Source organism: Miscanthus floridulus, chromosome 8 (assembly GCF_019320115.1).
Source record: "Miscanthus floridulus cultivar M001 chromosome 8, ASM1932011v1, whole genome shotgun sequence".
Taxonomy (NCBI): domain Eukaryota; kingdom Viridiplantae; phylum Streptophyta; class Magnoliopsida; order Poales; family Poaceae; genus Miscanthus; species Miscanthus floridulus.
In genome coordinates this window covers 222,429,405-222,445,332 of record NC_089587.1, presented here as the reverse complement: position 1 = coordinate 222,445,332, position 15,928 = coordinate 222,429,405, and the positions used below count along the sequence as shown (strand labels likewise).

The 15,928-nt window shown below is 47.3% G+C and overlaps 1 protein-coding gene across 2 annotated transcripts; it reads left to right on the top strand.

Annotated features, from left to right (window-relative positions):
- The first annotated feature begins 1,679 nt into the window (after nt 1–1,679).
- On the top strand, nt 1,680–5,722 carry LOC136475099 (uncharacterized). Of its 2 annotated transcripts, none has more exons than XM_066472658.1 (6): nt 1,680–1,905; nt 2,536–3,408; nt 3,529–3,705; nt 4,509–4,651; nt 5,147–5,257; nt 5,371–5,722. In XM_066472658.1, the coding sequence occupies exons 1-6, from the start codon at nt 1,741–1,743 to the stop codon at nt 5,414–5,416; spliced, it is 1,515 nt and encodes a 504-aa protein (XP_066328755.1). In that variant the 5' UTR covers nt 1,680–1,740; the 3' UTR covers nt 5,417–5,722. The 2 variants fall into 2 exon arrangements, with proteins under 2 accessions (XP_066328755.1, XP_066328754.1); XM_066472657.1 differs by having other exon boundaries at nt 2,536–3,432.
- The last annotated feature ends 10,206 nt before the right edge of the window (nt 5,723–15,928 follow it).

The window sequence follows — 15,928 nt, the reverse complement described above, 5'->3', positions numbered from 1 at the left end:
ATGCCGGCACCGGGGATGACCCGTGTGGCCATGGGGCAAGGCGGGGCGCTCGCGTCCTTGGAGGAACATGACAGGAGCAACGCATGGAAGTTGAGCAGGACGTCGTCCGCCACGCCCGCAGCTCCTCCCGCCGGCCAGCCGTTCCAAGCTCCCGCATGCCTACTCCCACCTCGACTAGCTGCCCGTTCGGCCGCCCCGCGCGCGTGGTCGTCGACCGACACCACCACTCCGAGGATGGAGCACGCGCGTCAAGAGGACGCCGGCGGAGGGGGCGTCGCACGCCGTCCGGGGCCAAACCCGCGCCCTCGTCGGTCGGGGAGCTATACACCACCTTCGTCGGATCCTTTGCCGACGATGACCACCCATTCGCCAAAACGGCACGCCGCCGAGCAGTTCCAGTGACGACCTGCACCCCACGCTGCCCCCCTCCCCCACCCCGGCTCAGCGGGCACTTGCAGCACGACGGGGACGGCGAGGCCGCGGCCGCCAGCGCCGTCTCGGACACCGACGAAAGGCGTTGCCTCGACGCTGCCTCTAGTCGCTCTTCTCCCGTGGCGTCCACGCCATGACGCTCGAGGATATCATGAACCGCGGCATCTTCCACGCCTTCGAGCACCTCGTGCAGACCGGCGGCGAGGTCTCCGCATGCACCCGATGAGGCGACCGCGGCCGTCGCGCGCGCCGCGTAGGCGCTCGGCATGGCCCCCGTCCACCCCGTGCTGCACGACTCCGCGCTCGCGGCCGGGGCCACGTTTGCGTCGGCGAACACAGGGGCCGTCCGGAGCATGACGCTGGTCAACGCCGCCACGTCCCTGCCGGCGTTCCTGGCTGCGGTCTTCGACGTGCCCGTGCTGGGGAGGCTGGTGCTGCGGGTGCCGGCGCTGTTCCATGGCCTGGTGCGGCTGTGCGGCGCCCAGGGGGTTGCTGCAGGTTGCCGTGCGCGGCAGCCATGGCGGCGACAACCGGCAGGAATGGTGAACTCGGTCATATCTCGAGCTGTGAGCGCGAGGTGGAGGAGCAGGAGGCGGGCTACCTCGGCTTGACCTACAAGGGTGTGAAGTGGTGGGACAGTGGCTGCAGCGCTGCTCCGCGTCGAGTCAATGGCACTCGGCATTAGCATCGTCTCTGCAGGCCGCTGCCCTCAAAATCGTGAGCACCAGCGGGTGCGCGTGGCTCCTAGGGTGGGCGCTCAGCCATCCTTTGCCGCCGGCATGGCCTCCACACTCGCCGGTAAATCGGCCGCGCTAGGCCCATGGTGCGGACGGGAGCTTCTGGAGTCAGGGTTGTTTTTGTTTCTTTTCTCTTGACAAGTTGATTTTTTATTTTATTAGCCCCATGCTGTCCTGTACTATCGTCTTCGATGTCTCTCTCCTCTACACTCACGTGTGTTTAGGCAAGGGTAATTTAGACCTCTCCTATCCCAGTTAGATAGCATTAGATCTCAAATTGAATGGAATAACGTGGAAGACAAAAAAAATTAGTGTCATGATACATGGATACGGTTCGAATTTTTTAGTAGCACGTAGATCCGACCTATCTTTTATAAGAGTCTGTCTACTAAACATGCATATGTTTTTTTTTTTTTTGCAGTTTCCACACATTGAATTTTTTTACGCAGAATTAAGATCCGTACCTATCTTTTATTAAGGCACTTAGCTAAAAGATTCATTTCTCTCATCCCCTCCCTCTCCCACTCGGACAAGGGGGCAAAAAGCTCGAAAGCGCAAGCCGGCGAGCGAGATGGGCACCGGGAGCAGCCGCGCGGACGCGCCGTCGCGCTGCCGGGCGCGCCTCAGCCTCGGCGGGTGCTTTGGGGCCGGATCCTCCTCCTCAGCCGCCGCCGCCGCCGCGCACGACGGCGGGAGCTTCGCCGCGGCCGGGCCTTCATCCTCGCGCGCCATCGAGGTACTAGTCCCGGTACCCGCGCCGCGTTGTCGTCTGGCGTCCCGGGATGCCGTTGAGCGCCGGTAGCTCCGGCACCGCTGGGGTCCTGGCCTCAGTCTCGGATTAGTCTCTGATGAGGTGCGGATTTGCCGCGTCGAATCGATGGTTCTGACTTCTGAGTTTCAGACGCCCTCCGCCCCTAGGTGGCTAGGTTGTGAGATTGGAGAGCGTGGTTCTGTGTAGCTGTATGGACGGCGAAGCAGAAACTTGACTTAGCTTTTGGAGCTTTGAGCTGGTAGTATTGCTCTTGTTCGATCATATGATTAGTCTGGAGCAGTTAGCTAATGCTTCGGAACTTTTGCGGTCCTACAACCTTCATTACGTATATCTGCGACCTGCAAAGCATGAATTATTGCATCTGGTCTTATCATGCGCCCTTCCATAATGCACATGAATAAAGAGCAGATGGCTCCCAAAGTTAATCTGTGCGCATTAAAGGGGCTGGGCCTCCAAATGACAAACTAAAGCAATTTTGTGGAATCTGAAACATTATGTGTTTTTCCAAGTGTTTTCTGTTAGTGATAGAGTGACTTTCGTCCCCATGTATTGTTTCTATGCTGGTATCTGATGTCAGGAATGTATTGTCTACAGGTACAATCAGGGCGACCAGTGAGTGCCCTGAATTTTCAGGCTTCTCTAGCTGCTAAGGATCTCCAGATTTCCAGTGAGTCAAATCCAAGGCTGCATTCCTCTTCAAGCACCATAAGCCGTCATCTCAGATTCAATCATCTCAATTGTCATGAGAACAAGGAAGATGGCCTGGGGACTGAAAACGCTGAAACAAGTGGCCTTGAAAGCTCATCTAGGAAAGCTGTCATGGTTAGGGGAAGTCTCAGTAATGAAGCTGTTAGTAGTGATGTATCAGGAGAAGGAATAAGTTTTATAGGATCAGAGCTGGAAAATGTTCCTAGCACAGTCTCCACTAATGAAATTGGTGGCTCAACTTCTGAATCTGGTTTGGGCCCCTCGTTGATGACATCTGAAAGGATCATGTCTGACTTAGAAGGAGAGATATCTCCGCAAGGGACCTCATCCACAACTGTCATGACAAGTGAAAGATCAGATGTATCTCAATCTAGCTTAACATCTATGTTTCCTAACTCTTCAACTGCATCATCTGCTACTGTGGAACCAATGCCAGATCCGATCCCTACCAGAGCAGATGTCCCCATATTCAGTGGGCCACATGGTGAGACTGGAGGGAGTATATTACATGATGACATGATGAGCATTTTCTCAAATGACGGTCTAGGACGCTCTAGAGATTCTAGCAGCAGTGAAACAAGGAGGAGTCACAGAAGGATTCTATGGGATGCATTTTCGAGGCGCGGCTCAAGAGGTTATCCAGAATCTGATGCTGATGACCTCGGATTTTACAGTACATGGCTAGACCTTGGTGATGACATTTTTGAAGAGTTGGGGGAATCAAGATATTTTCATCGCAGGCGACATGGTTCAATCAGAGTAAGCCAGTATTCAAGATCCCGGGTAATTGTTATGCCTGCTTTGTCGTATATTTTTCCTGTTATGGATTTTGCTGATCCATCTCATGGCCACACCACACCTTACTCTTCTTTGTTACAGATTAGGGAGCATCGCCATGCTGCTTTTGATAGTGGTAGTGAACAAAGCACTGCGGCATGTCCTTTGGGGATTCATCCAATTGGCCGATGCACCTGTGATTCTTTCTTGATTGCTGAAGAATCTGGTGCCCGAGCAAGTATATCAAGAATTGTCATGTTAACTGAGGCGTTATTTGAGGTATCCTTTCCTTCGTGTTCATTTGATTATCATCAGCATTAACATTCTATATGATGATGACATAATAAGTGGCACAACAGAGAATACAGGGGCAGAATCTTTTCACTGCTGTTATGCTTTTGATGATGTAATGTCATTTACATATGGATTCTAGCAACTTTTAGGATTGAACTCCAGTTCCAGACTTTAATCTTATAATGTATAATTTACTCTGGCCTATTTGAATTGGTGGAAGGGCGGGCCTGGTGCAAGCGGTAGAGTCTTACCGCCTGTGACCGGAAGGTCCCGGGTTTGAGTAGCGGTATCCTCGCATTGCACAGGCGAGGGTAAGGCTTGCCACTAACACCATTCCCCAGACCCCGCACAGAGCGGGGGCTCTCTGCACTGGGTACGCCCTTTTATGCCTATTAGAATTGGTGTTAATCATTTCTGCTGTAGTTTAGAAATTGCATAATTTTCACCCAAAAAAAAAACATGTATGAGTATAACATGTCAGAAGAACAAACGAGTCCCCCCCCCCCCCCCCCCCCAAAAAAAAAAGATGGCTTTATGACAACTAAAAATTTTGTGAGGCCAATGGACATCAATAAAGTTTGCAGACAAACATTGGATGGGTCAGGCATGTTTGAAGCACAGCAGATAGACCATTTTTTAAAGTAAAGTTGTACATTAGCTATGAAAATTCAGAGGAAATTGTTGGCAGTGTGTGAACTATGAACTCCATTGCTATTGTCACATTTTCAGTATATTATTACTAGTTACTACTCTAGCTATGTAATAATGGCCTACACAATTCTTTTCAGGTGTTGGATGAAATTCACCGTCAACCTGCATCACTTTCACTTTCCATGGTCTCTGTTCAGGCTCCTGAATCTGTGGTTAATTCGTTGCCATGTAAGAGCTACAAAAAGCTTGAGACACCCCAATGCAGTGATGATATGGAACAGTGAGCTTCTCATCACTCTAATCTCTCTCTAAATTTTCTAAGACATAAGTTTTGCATAATAAGTTTTGCTTGCAAAAGAAAACAGATCCATATCGCGCTGACTGATAAGTTTTTCATCATATGTTCTTTAGTATAATTATGGGAGTTGCTTGGAAAGGAAAACATATCCCTATCGCCTTAATGGGCATCAGTTTATCCTTCACATTTGTGATGAGTTAGACATCTAATGTTGTTGTTTTACTGTGATGCTGTATTGTACGTATACCCTAAGACCTTCGGGCTATGAAATAGCCTTTCAAAGTTAAGATAATTTGTTGTATTTTTGGGTGTCACAACAACTGCGATAACCTTGCAGTGAAATAGAAGCCTGCTTGTCTTGTTTTTGTTCTCTCCCTTTACACACACACACAACCCCCCCCCCCCCCCCCCCCCCCCCCCGTCATTCCTTTGGGGGTCTGATGCTGAACCTAACATATCATTGTTTCTGCTCATCAGGTGCCATATCTGCCTAACTGAATATGAGGATGGAGACCAGATAAGAACTCTTCCTTGCAAGCACGAGTTCCACCTGCGATGTGTTGACAAATGGCTGAAAGAAATATACAGGTATCCATCCTGGTTTGTTTAGTTCTGCTATGCATTTGAATACTGTCAAGCAAGGCACAGGAAGCGTTAGGCATCCCCCTCCTCACAACGTTCCTGTCGTCACACTGGTACAGGGTATGCCCTCTGTGCCGTGGAGACGTCTGCGAAGTCGCCTCGTGAAGACCTTGGGCGCTGCCATCCCTCCTTGCGGCACCCACAGATAGGGCATCATCCCCCGCTGGTCCGTGGTTCGGCCAGGCAACGGCGACACTGTCAAGACACCGCAAGAGCATGTCAGCTTTGATTGTCTCCCTGCCGAAGAGAATGGCCAAATCCTGCGACCGATGTGTCGTTGTTCCCGATGCGTCGTTTTTCCTGTCATCAAAACTTTTAAGATACCAGACTTTGTATATAGCTTTTGTAGCCTCCCCGTGTATGACAACCTGTACATATTTGTAAATTCTAGATTCAAAATTCTATTCTCCCTGATGAAGCGTAGCTATTTGGTGCAGGTAAATGAATCCCAGCATCCGTCAGCGTTTCTTTTCATGCTGCGAATTGCTGAACGTGGTCTGATTTTTTAAATTTCATGTAAAACATAGTCTAAATAAATAAAGAGTAGCTGACGATCTTACCTAACGCATCCCCTAATACGGAATTTTTTTGATGCAACAGCAAAGTAAAAACCTCTAGCGCCAGGGACCCTGCGCTAGAGAGGGGTAGACCAGCTCACCCACCAAGTGCAATGTGGGCCACTAATCTAGGCCCTGGGCCTCCATGATCACCCATGGACCCCGTTCAGGTAAGTACTGAGAAACGTTGCCCCTGGGCCGCATTATCTAGGGGTCTCGCCCCCTCGCGCCTGCCAGCGGCGCCGAGGTGGGACTAACTAGAAACGCGGGCGCGGCTTTGCCGCACCTTCCCTTTCGATTAGGCCAGTGGCAATAAGAATATAGGTGTAGTGATGAGAAACTCAGCAATTTTTTTTTGTTCATTTTACGATTTTTATGTATTTTTGAGACTTTATCATCACGAAGGTATAATTTTATTTGCCCCTTAAAAGCATAGGTAAAAGTTTATATGAAAAAATCCTTACTAAAACATGTGATATTATGGATGCACTGCATAGTTCTACTCGTTAGGATTTCAGATCAACTTGATTTTCTAATTTACAATTTTTCTGTGATTTACTATGCAATTTTAAAGTTTTAGCTAATTAATTTTTTTTAAAAAGAGATATAATCAAAGGTGGCCTGTATTTTGATTTGAGAAAAATCTGAGGAGGTTTTCGCAAAAATTGTTGAGAGTGTCTCTGGAGCGCGGGTTGATTTTCGATAAAGTGAAGGTCTTTTTTGCAAAAAAAAAAAACCCGGAGCCCATCCGTTCTGGACTACGGGTTGATTTGGAAATAATCTGAGGTGTTTTTTACAAAATATTCTGAGAGGGCCTCTGGAGCGTGAGTTGATTTCCGAAAAATAGAAGGGGTTTTTCGTAAAATAACCGCGGATCGTCCGATCTGAGCCATCCGCGCGACATCGCTAGCTGGCCACGGTTTTGGCGCAGGTTTCATATGTAAAAGATGCCCGCGAGCCTCTGGTGCTCTGGGTCCTGACTCCTGAGACAAAAGGAGAAGCCGCAGCGACGCTCTGTCGTTGGATCCTGCCCGGACGGTTGAGGGGCTTCACGCGGCAGCACTGACCGGGACACCCGAGCGCAGTTAGACTGGGCCGACGAGAGAGAACGCTAGATGGGCCAAGCCTGGTTGTTGGCCTTTCTAGCGGGAATTCTAGCGCCGATCTGAAGTTGGCTTCTTATCCACGGCCGGACTTTGTTCCATGACATCTCAAACTCTCCTTTTCTTTTTCTTTTTCTCTTTTTGGAAAGAAGAAACCAAATTCTCAACGTGAACGTGCCCAGCTTGTGCGTTGATGTGGATGAAAATACGGCAGGCGCAACAAAATTTTATACGACACGTGCAGCAGGCCCAAAAGATGGTTTGTTCCTTCGGAGAGTGAGGAGGCGTGATCTGCCGGTTGCTGCTTGCTTAATCAGCTGTATTTTAGCAGAGGTGGATTGCACCATCCCGCGTCACATCGATCAGTGATTACCGTGGCATCATCCTGGCTGTCAAATCACGCAGGCAATCGAAAAAAGAAATCCTGCTCGCCATATCCTAAGTCCGAACACACACGACGGTAGATCTTTGTTGCCCCAACTCAGTGGTAGCCAGGCCTGGAGGAGAGCTAGTAGTGTTGAAACTTAAAACAGGATCTCTAGGTACAAATCTAGCATGTCTAGGTTTCTTGGTGTAGATACAGAGGTGGTGGCGGCGTTTTTTCGTCGCTGACAGCGTCCTCTCTGTGATCGGTTAGAGTCTAGGACTGTAGATGGGGTGCTAGGCGACTTAGGCGAATCTCGTGCTCGGCGCCCCGACCCCCACCTTCTATTTATGGCGCTGTACGACGGGGGCCCACCAATCATATTAGGGTTGGGCTCCTCCGATCAGGGCGTAGATCCAAGGGCCCCTATTGGTGGAGATCAACTAACATTCTCCCCATTGATCTCACTTATAACTTAAACTTAACTTACTTTTTTGTTCCCATTCCATCACAGATCAGTGCATAGAGCGTGCATCATCGGTCTCTTGCCATTAGATTAAACAGTTACAATGCACCTCTCCGTTTTAAAACGGATTCTTAATTAGGCCCTTATTGTCCAGGAATCATAGGCTTTCCTTTAAACCCATGCCGGCTACGTGTTCTCTGAACACACTGGGTGGTAAGCCTTTTGTAAGCGGATCCGCGAGCATCTTTTCTGTTCTTATATGCTTGTGGGGGATATGACCTCTGGTACCCATAAGACAAGACATGGGCCGCACCATCAGAGGTGGCTCAGCCCACAAGATCAAGACATGTACGACACAGCTCGACGTGCACCTCAAGATATTATATAGTACCAAATAAGATACTTTTCTTGTAACCCTACCCCTTGTAGGGTCAAGATGGCGGACTAGAGGGGGGTGAATAGTCCTTCCTAAAATTAATTGTGTCGGCTCACCGAAACAAGTGCGGAATTATAACTATCGATCTAGCCAAGACTACACCCCTCTATCTATGTTCTCTAGCACCTTCCAAAGATATTGATTAAGCAATAAAGGTGCCGGGCTAGCTAGAGCTCGCCTAACCAATTCTAGAAGCAAGGTCACACAAACCTATGCCACTAGTACTTTAAGCAACAAGGGAGTTCCTATACAAACTAGTAAGCAAAAGCACAAAGCTATCTAAGCTTACTAGCAATGCTCAATAACAAGACAACCAATGCCAAATTAGGGAGCGCAATTACTTAGCTACAAAAACTAAGCAATATGACTAACAAGGTTACACAAACCAAATTAGCCACGCAAGGGAGCTACTTCTATGCTACACAAGCAAGAAGGTAACTAGTAAGCTACACAAGCTAACTAATTACAAGAGCAACTACACAAGCACAATATATATAAAAGTAATTACAAGCTTGTGTAACGAGGATGCAAACCAACGGGAAGAACAAGGTTGACACAGTGATTTTTCTCCCGATGTTCACGTGTTTGCCAACACGTTAGTCCCCGTTGTGTCGACCGCTCACTTGGTGGTTCGGCGGCTAATTAGCATCACCCGCCAAGCCCGCACGTCGGGCACCGCAAGAACCTACCCCGAAAGTGAGGGTAGCTCAATGATACGCTCAACTAGAGTTGCTCTTCACGGCTTCCGCGGGGCGAGCACAATGCCCCTCACAAAGCTCTTCTCCGGAGCACCGCACAAGCTTCTTGCGGGCTTCGACGGAGACCACCACCAAGCCATCTAGGAGGTGGCACCTCCAAGGGTAACAAGCACCATCGGCTTACAACTCGATCACCTAGTGCCACTCAATGCAACCTCACAATGTAATCACACTAGAATCGCTCTCTCACACAATCGAACGATCACTATCAAGTATATGTGAGATGGAGGGCTCCCTAACACTCACAAGCATGGACACAAAGTCCCCCGAGGTGCTCAGCCCCAATCATGGCCGAAGCCACCTTCTATTTATTACCCCTTCACTGGGCAAAACTCAGGACGACCGGACGCTCCGGTCGTATTGACCGGACGTAGGACCTCAGCATCCAATCAACGGATGCTCGCCACGTGTCGCCTCCGTTCAACCTCAGTCGCTTGATCTCAACGGTCAAGTGATGACCGGACGCAGCTGCTCAAACTGACCGGACGCAGCAACCCCAGCGTCCGATCGTTTCCAGTAAGGTACCAGTCGTGACCGAACGTGTCCGGTCGGTCACGATCGGACGCAGCGTCAGCGTCCGGTCCTTCTCCAACTTGTCTGTGTCGCCTACGTCATTGTACATCAGCCTAACCGGATGCACCCTGCCAGCGTCCGATCACTTCCAACGCCAGCGTTCGGTCAAAGACCGACGCTGCACGCTCTCGGCCACCACTGATCGGACGTAGGACCCCAGCGTTCGGTCCACTTTGTGAGACCCTATCTTTTCTATATAGGGCGCCGGTGGCACCGTCGGACTATCCGCACTCTACGGGCGGACACTCCGCCGATGGAGTTTCAAACCCTTTTCGTTCCATCGCCGAGTTGATCCACATCAACTCCAACTTCATCTCCTTTGTAAATGTGCCAACACCACCAAGTGTACACCACCATGTGTATGTGTGTTAGCATTTTCATAATCATTTCCTAAAGGATTAGCCACTCAACTTGCCACGCCACTCAATCCTAGCGATGATGTAAAGTTAGATCACTCGAGTGGCACTTAGATGACCGATATGCAAACAAGTTTGCCCCTCTTGATAGTACGGCCATCTATCCTAAACCCGGTCATCAACTTCTCTACACACCTATGACCGGTGAAATGAATGCCCTAGGTTATACCTTTGCCTTGCGCATTCCATTTCATCTCCTTCAATGTTGATGCAACACATGCACCAACATGATCAACAATGATATGATCCACTTCATATCATCACGTGATCATATTGGTTCATCGATCTTGACTTCACTTGCTTTTCACCGTTGCCTTCGTCCATCGACGTCAAGTCTTGCTTAAGCTTCACCGCCACACAGTCCATCGCTCCAAAGCCTCTGACTTACCCTTCACGCTTGCAACAGGTCCATCAAGCCAAGTCATGTTTTGATCTTCTCCACCTTGATCACATGACTCAATGTCATGTCTCATTTGCAATGAGCTCCTTCATCATCACATGTATGAGCTTTGCAACATCTCCAAGCCATTTTCACCTTCATGGCATATGTTGCTCACATACATGTACATATGGACTAATCACCTGTGTATCTCACATAAACATAATTAGTCCACCTAGGTTGTCACTCAATTACCAAAACCACACAAGGACCTTTCAATCTCCCCCTTTTTGGTAATTGATGACAACTCTACAAAGATATGGAAATTAAGCTCTTTTGGATTCATGTTGCTTGCCCAAACAATTTTACCATGTGAAAATAATTTTGGACAAGTACCACAAACCCGAGATGGTAGTATTAGCTCCCCCTACATATGTGCTAGAGTGTTTGGTTTGAAGTTCGCACATATGCATAGATTGGAATTGTGGGAGAGTAATTACTACCAAATGATGTTAAGGTGTATAGAGTAAACCTTTGAAGCGTGATACCAATCGGAGTTGCACCTTTAAGTTCATCCTTAGCACCATGGTTAGCTAGATATCACTTGGAAATAAAAGCACTAGATATCTTGTGAGATCAATATTAAAAGCAAGGTACTAGCATTACTTAAAAAACATACCAAATGTCTAGCTATCATCCTATGTGTGCTAGTTATCAAATCATCATTCAAGTTCTACAACTAGCATACCACACAAGCATGCATATTGAATTTGAAAGCTTATGCAATGAAAGCAAGCAAATGAATATGCACATATCAAATGCAATCAATCAAAGTTCATGAGCTTGCTCCCCCTACTTGTGTGCTTCTCTTGTCCAAGAACTTTGATCCATCTTTTTTTTCAATGTTGCTCCCTCTTTGTCCATATCCATGTCCAACCTCTACTTCTTTGAGCTTTTATATCTTATCTCTCCTCCTTTTACAATCTCAATCTCAAAGCTTTCATATCTTTGTACAATCTCTCTTCCTTTCTCATCAATTCCCATAAAATGTGAGCTTCTCATTGATGCAAAAGTATACGTTTGGGGTAGATGGTTGAGGCTTGAATCTTACATTTTTTATGGACATCACTTGATTGTTGGAATGACACCACTTGTAGAAACCACTTGTAACTTGTACCACTTGTATCTTGTGTAGGGCTTCTTGAGATACCACACATAGGATCTTTGATCTTGATATCAATTTGTGGTACACCTCCCCCTATGTGATAGCATGGGTCATCCATTTGATACACTTGAGCTCTTGTAGGTGAGGGATGCATTCTTCATTTGATGATCACTTGTGGAACCATCGTCTTGCATGATTGATACCATGTGTAGATGTGATACCACTTGAAAGAATCTTTTAGTATGGAACCACTTGTTGGATTTATCAATAAGAATCATTTCTTGAACATTTGCTATCTTCATGAGTACCACTTATAGGATAACACTTGTGAGTTGATCTAGACATTATTTGTAGATTCTTGATGAAATGCTTGAGTCTAGATACCACTTGAAACAAACGAACTGGATATCCATTTGTATTGTTGTCTTATGCTTGTACTCTTGTCACTACCATGAGCTTCTATGGTTAACTTGAACTGAATTGATTTGCCTAAGCTTTCAAGTCCGGTTTGAACCAATGACAAGCTTCTTTACACCTCTTGCAAGGGTTATCTTGCTAATGTTGTACTTGTCACTTGTTAGTAATTCAAATTAGATAAAGTACTTGGGATCACTAGCTCATGAATAAATTCATATACTAACCACTAGATCAAGTAATAATTCAAGCAATAGTGATAGGTTATGAATTTAAACATTTCATTTGTTATGCATGATCCTATGAAGCATGTACTATATGCACTAACCTCATACTAGTAAGGGATGAAATGATCATGCACATTACAATGATACCTTTGCTATGTTGGAGTAGAGGATAGTCACATAGATTCCAATTCATTACTCCAATAGCAATGTGAAGTCCAATTATAAGCTTGGTGAAGACCAATAGATACCATGTTAAATTCTATTCTTCACCCATATGAAATGAATACCACTTATGATCAAGTGCACTTTCTTGTTGTGGTTAGCTTGCTTCATCTTTTGATCAATGCTTGCATGAGAGCATCAACGTGAGAATACCACTTGAAATATTATGACTAGCTCTCTTTTGGGTGCTGCTTGCTTTTCTTGATCAACCCTTTTGATTGCTTCAAATAAGTATCTCAAATGTTCCTCAGATCATCACTTCCATGTTAGCCTTCTAAGTACCACACTTGGTTCACCTACACATAGGTGGTAAGCCCCTACATTAGGGAGAAGTGACCTCTCTCCAAAAACCATTCTTGATACTCACTTGAAATGACTTGATTGATTGATCCAAGTGATGGACTTAACTTAGTGAGTAACCTTGATTCCATCTTTAAGTCCTTTTCTTTCTTCTTGTTTAAGTCCTTTTCTTTCTACCAAATGATTTCCAATAGTCACAAGAACTTCAACTTCAACTTCATCTTGAGTTTGATCTTGATCTTCATCTTGAGTACCAAAAGTGTGTAAAGTACACTTTACAATCAAATGGCCTTGTACTCTTTGCTTGTCATGCTTTTAGATCATCTCAAAACCAAACTTAGGTGCCTCAATTACTTATAAACATGTTTCTAACTCACCACCGGCTTGCAACTCGATCACCTAGTGCCACTCAATGCAACCTCACGATGCAATCGCCCTAGAATCGCTCTCTCACACAATCGAATAATCACTATCAAGTATATATGAGATGGAGGGCTCCCTAGCACTCACAAGCATGGACACAAAGTCTCCCGAGGTGCTCCGCCCCAACCATGGCTGAAGCCACCTTCTATTTATAGCATCACAGGCTAAACTAGCCGTTACCCCTTTACTGGGCAAAACTCAGGACGACCGGACGCTCCGGTCGTATTGACCGGACGCAGGACCTCAGCGTCTGGTCAACGGATGCTCGCCATGTGTCGCCTCCGCTCAACCTCAGTCGCTTGATCTCAATGGTCAAGTGATGACCGGACGTAGCTGCTCAAACTGACCGAACACAGCAACCCCAGCGTCCGATCATTTCTAGTAAGGTACCAGTCGCGACCGAACACGTCCGGTCGGTCACGATTGGACGCAGCGTCAGCGTCCGGTCCTTCTCCAACTTTTCTGTGTCACCTACGTCATCGTACATCAGCCTAACCGGAAGCACCCTGCCAGCGTCCAGTCACTTCCAGCGCCAGCGTTCGGTCGAAGACTGATGCTGCACGCTCTCGGCCGCCATTGACCAGACACAGGACCCCAGCGTCCGGTCCACTTTGTGAGACCCTATTTTTTCTATATAGGGCGCCAGTGGCACCGTTGGACTGTCCGCACTCTACGGGCGGACACTCCGCTGATAGAGTTTCAAACCCTTTTCGTTCCATCGTCGAGTTGATCCGCATCAACTCCAACTTCATCTCCTTTGTAAATGTGCCAACACCACCAAGTGTACACCACCATGTGTATGTGTGTTAGCATTTTCACAATCATTTCCCAAAGGATTAGCCACTCAACTTGCCACGCCACTCAATCCTAGCGATGATGCAAAGTTAGATCACTCGAGTGGCACTTAGATGACCGATATGCAAACAAGTTTGCCCCGCTTGATAGTATGGCCATCTATCCTAAACCCGGTCATCAACTTCTCTACACACCTATGACCGGTGAAATGAAATTCCCTAGGTTATACCTTTGCCTTGTGCATTCCATTTCATCTCCTTCAAGTTGATGCAACACATGCACCAACATGATCAACAATGATACGATCCACTTCATATCATCACATGATCATATTGGTTCATCAATCTTAACTTCACTTGCTTTTCACCGCTGCCTTCGTCCATCGGTGCCAAGTCTTGCTTAAGCTTCACCGCCATGTGGTCCACCGCTCTAAAGCCTCCGACTTGCCCTTCATGCTTGCAACAGGTCCATCAAGCCAAGTCATGTCTTGATCTTCTCCATCTTGATCACATGACTCAATGTCATGTCTCATTTGCAATGAGCTCCTTCATCATCACATGTGTGAGCTTTGCAACATCTCCAAGCCATTTTCACCTTCATGGCATATGTTGCTCACATACATGTACATGTGGACTAATCACCTGTGTATCTCACATAAACATAATTAGTCCACCTAGGTTGTCACTCAATTACCAAAACAACACAAGGACCTTTCACCCCTCCAGAGTATATAAGGAGAGGTAGGGGTCCCCTAATCGACATCAACATACATCGCATATTCAATACGATACACCAAAAACACATGACGTAGGGTATTACGTCGATCAGACGGTCCGAACCTGTTTAAATTGCTGTCTCAGCGTCTTGTGTCACCAACCGGTTCCTTATCACGCGCACCTCCACCGATCAATCTACCTTCGTGAGATACCCCTTAGAGGACTGCCGAGCATCTTTTGTCGACAATTGGTGCCCACCATGGGGCTCATGCTCGCTGATCCCTGGTGAACCAGATGGCGTAACTCAAGATCAACATCCTTCATGGCAACTCGGCTGATCGCGTCGACATCCTTCGACAACCACAGTGCACGTCTTCGGACGCAGATTGACACCGCCAAGCACCGACTATGTCCGTCCTACTCCAACATGAGATCAACTTCGTTCCAGCCGTCAAGCAAGCCGCTAAGCGAGCTGCCCGCGTCGTCGACCAGATAACGCCATACGCCGCCGATCAGACATTTTGTCTAAAGCTAAGCCATGCTTTAATATTTTTTAAATATTCTCCAATCTCTGTATATCACCATAATGTTTCTCCGAGCTGTTTTCTCTATGTTTGCTCTCTAAACAATTTTCCGAACCCCCGAACAGTCATGTTGATGCTCGGATGTCCCCAGAGATGGCCCTAGCTCCGGCTCCTCCCTACACGTGCACGAGCGTTTGCCCTCTGCGTTATGGGTGGTCAGCAGTGGCTCCTTAGCGATGCTTTGTTCTTCCTACACGCACACAGGCTCCGCGCTCCGCGTTATGGTTAATAGGCTAGTTAGGGTTAGAGACTCAGCTACACACTAACTGGTCGGGCGGTTTATATTAAATATAAATACATCTTCAGAATAACACTAAGTGTTCACACCAACTAATCGCCGAGCTGCATACACTATTTTATCACCATTGCTGATTCTTCTCTAAGTTCATATATTTTATTTTACATCATGTACTACCCGTTCTATATATTTGTATTACAGGATCATCGTCCAGGTGATCGAACCACCTGGTGCTCGAACTTCTCCACCGATCAACTAGTCGAACCGCTAGGTTCATGGACTTCATCGCTGACCAATTAATCAAACTGTTTGCTGGTCGCTTCTACTCAATGCTCACTTCGCCGCTGATCAGTTGAGCAGACTGTTCGTCGCTCGTGCTTCATCGCCAGCTACGCCGAGGACTCCTCGGTGCTCGAACATCACCAGCTACGCTGGGGACTCCTCGGTGCTCGAACATCGCCAGCTACGTCGGGGACTCTTC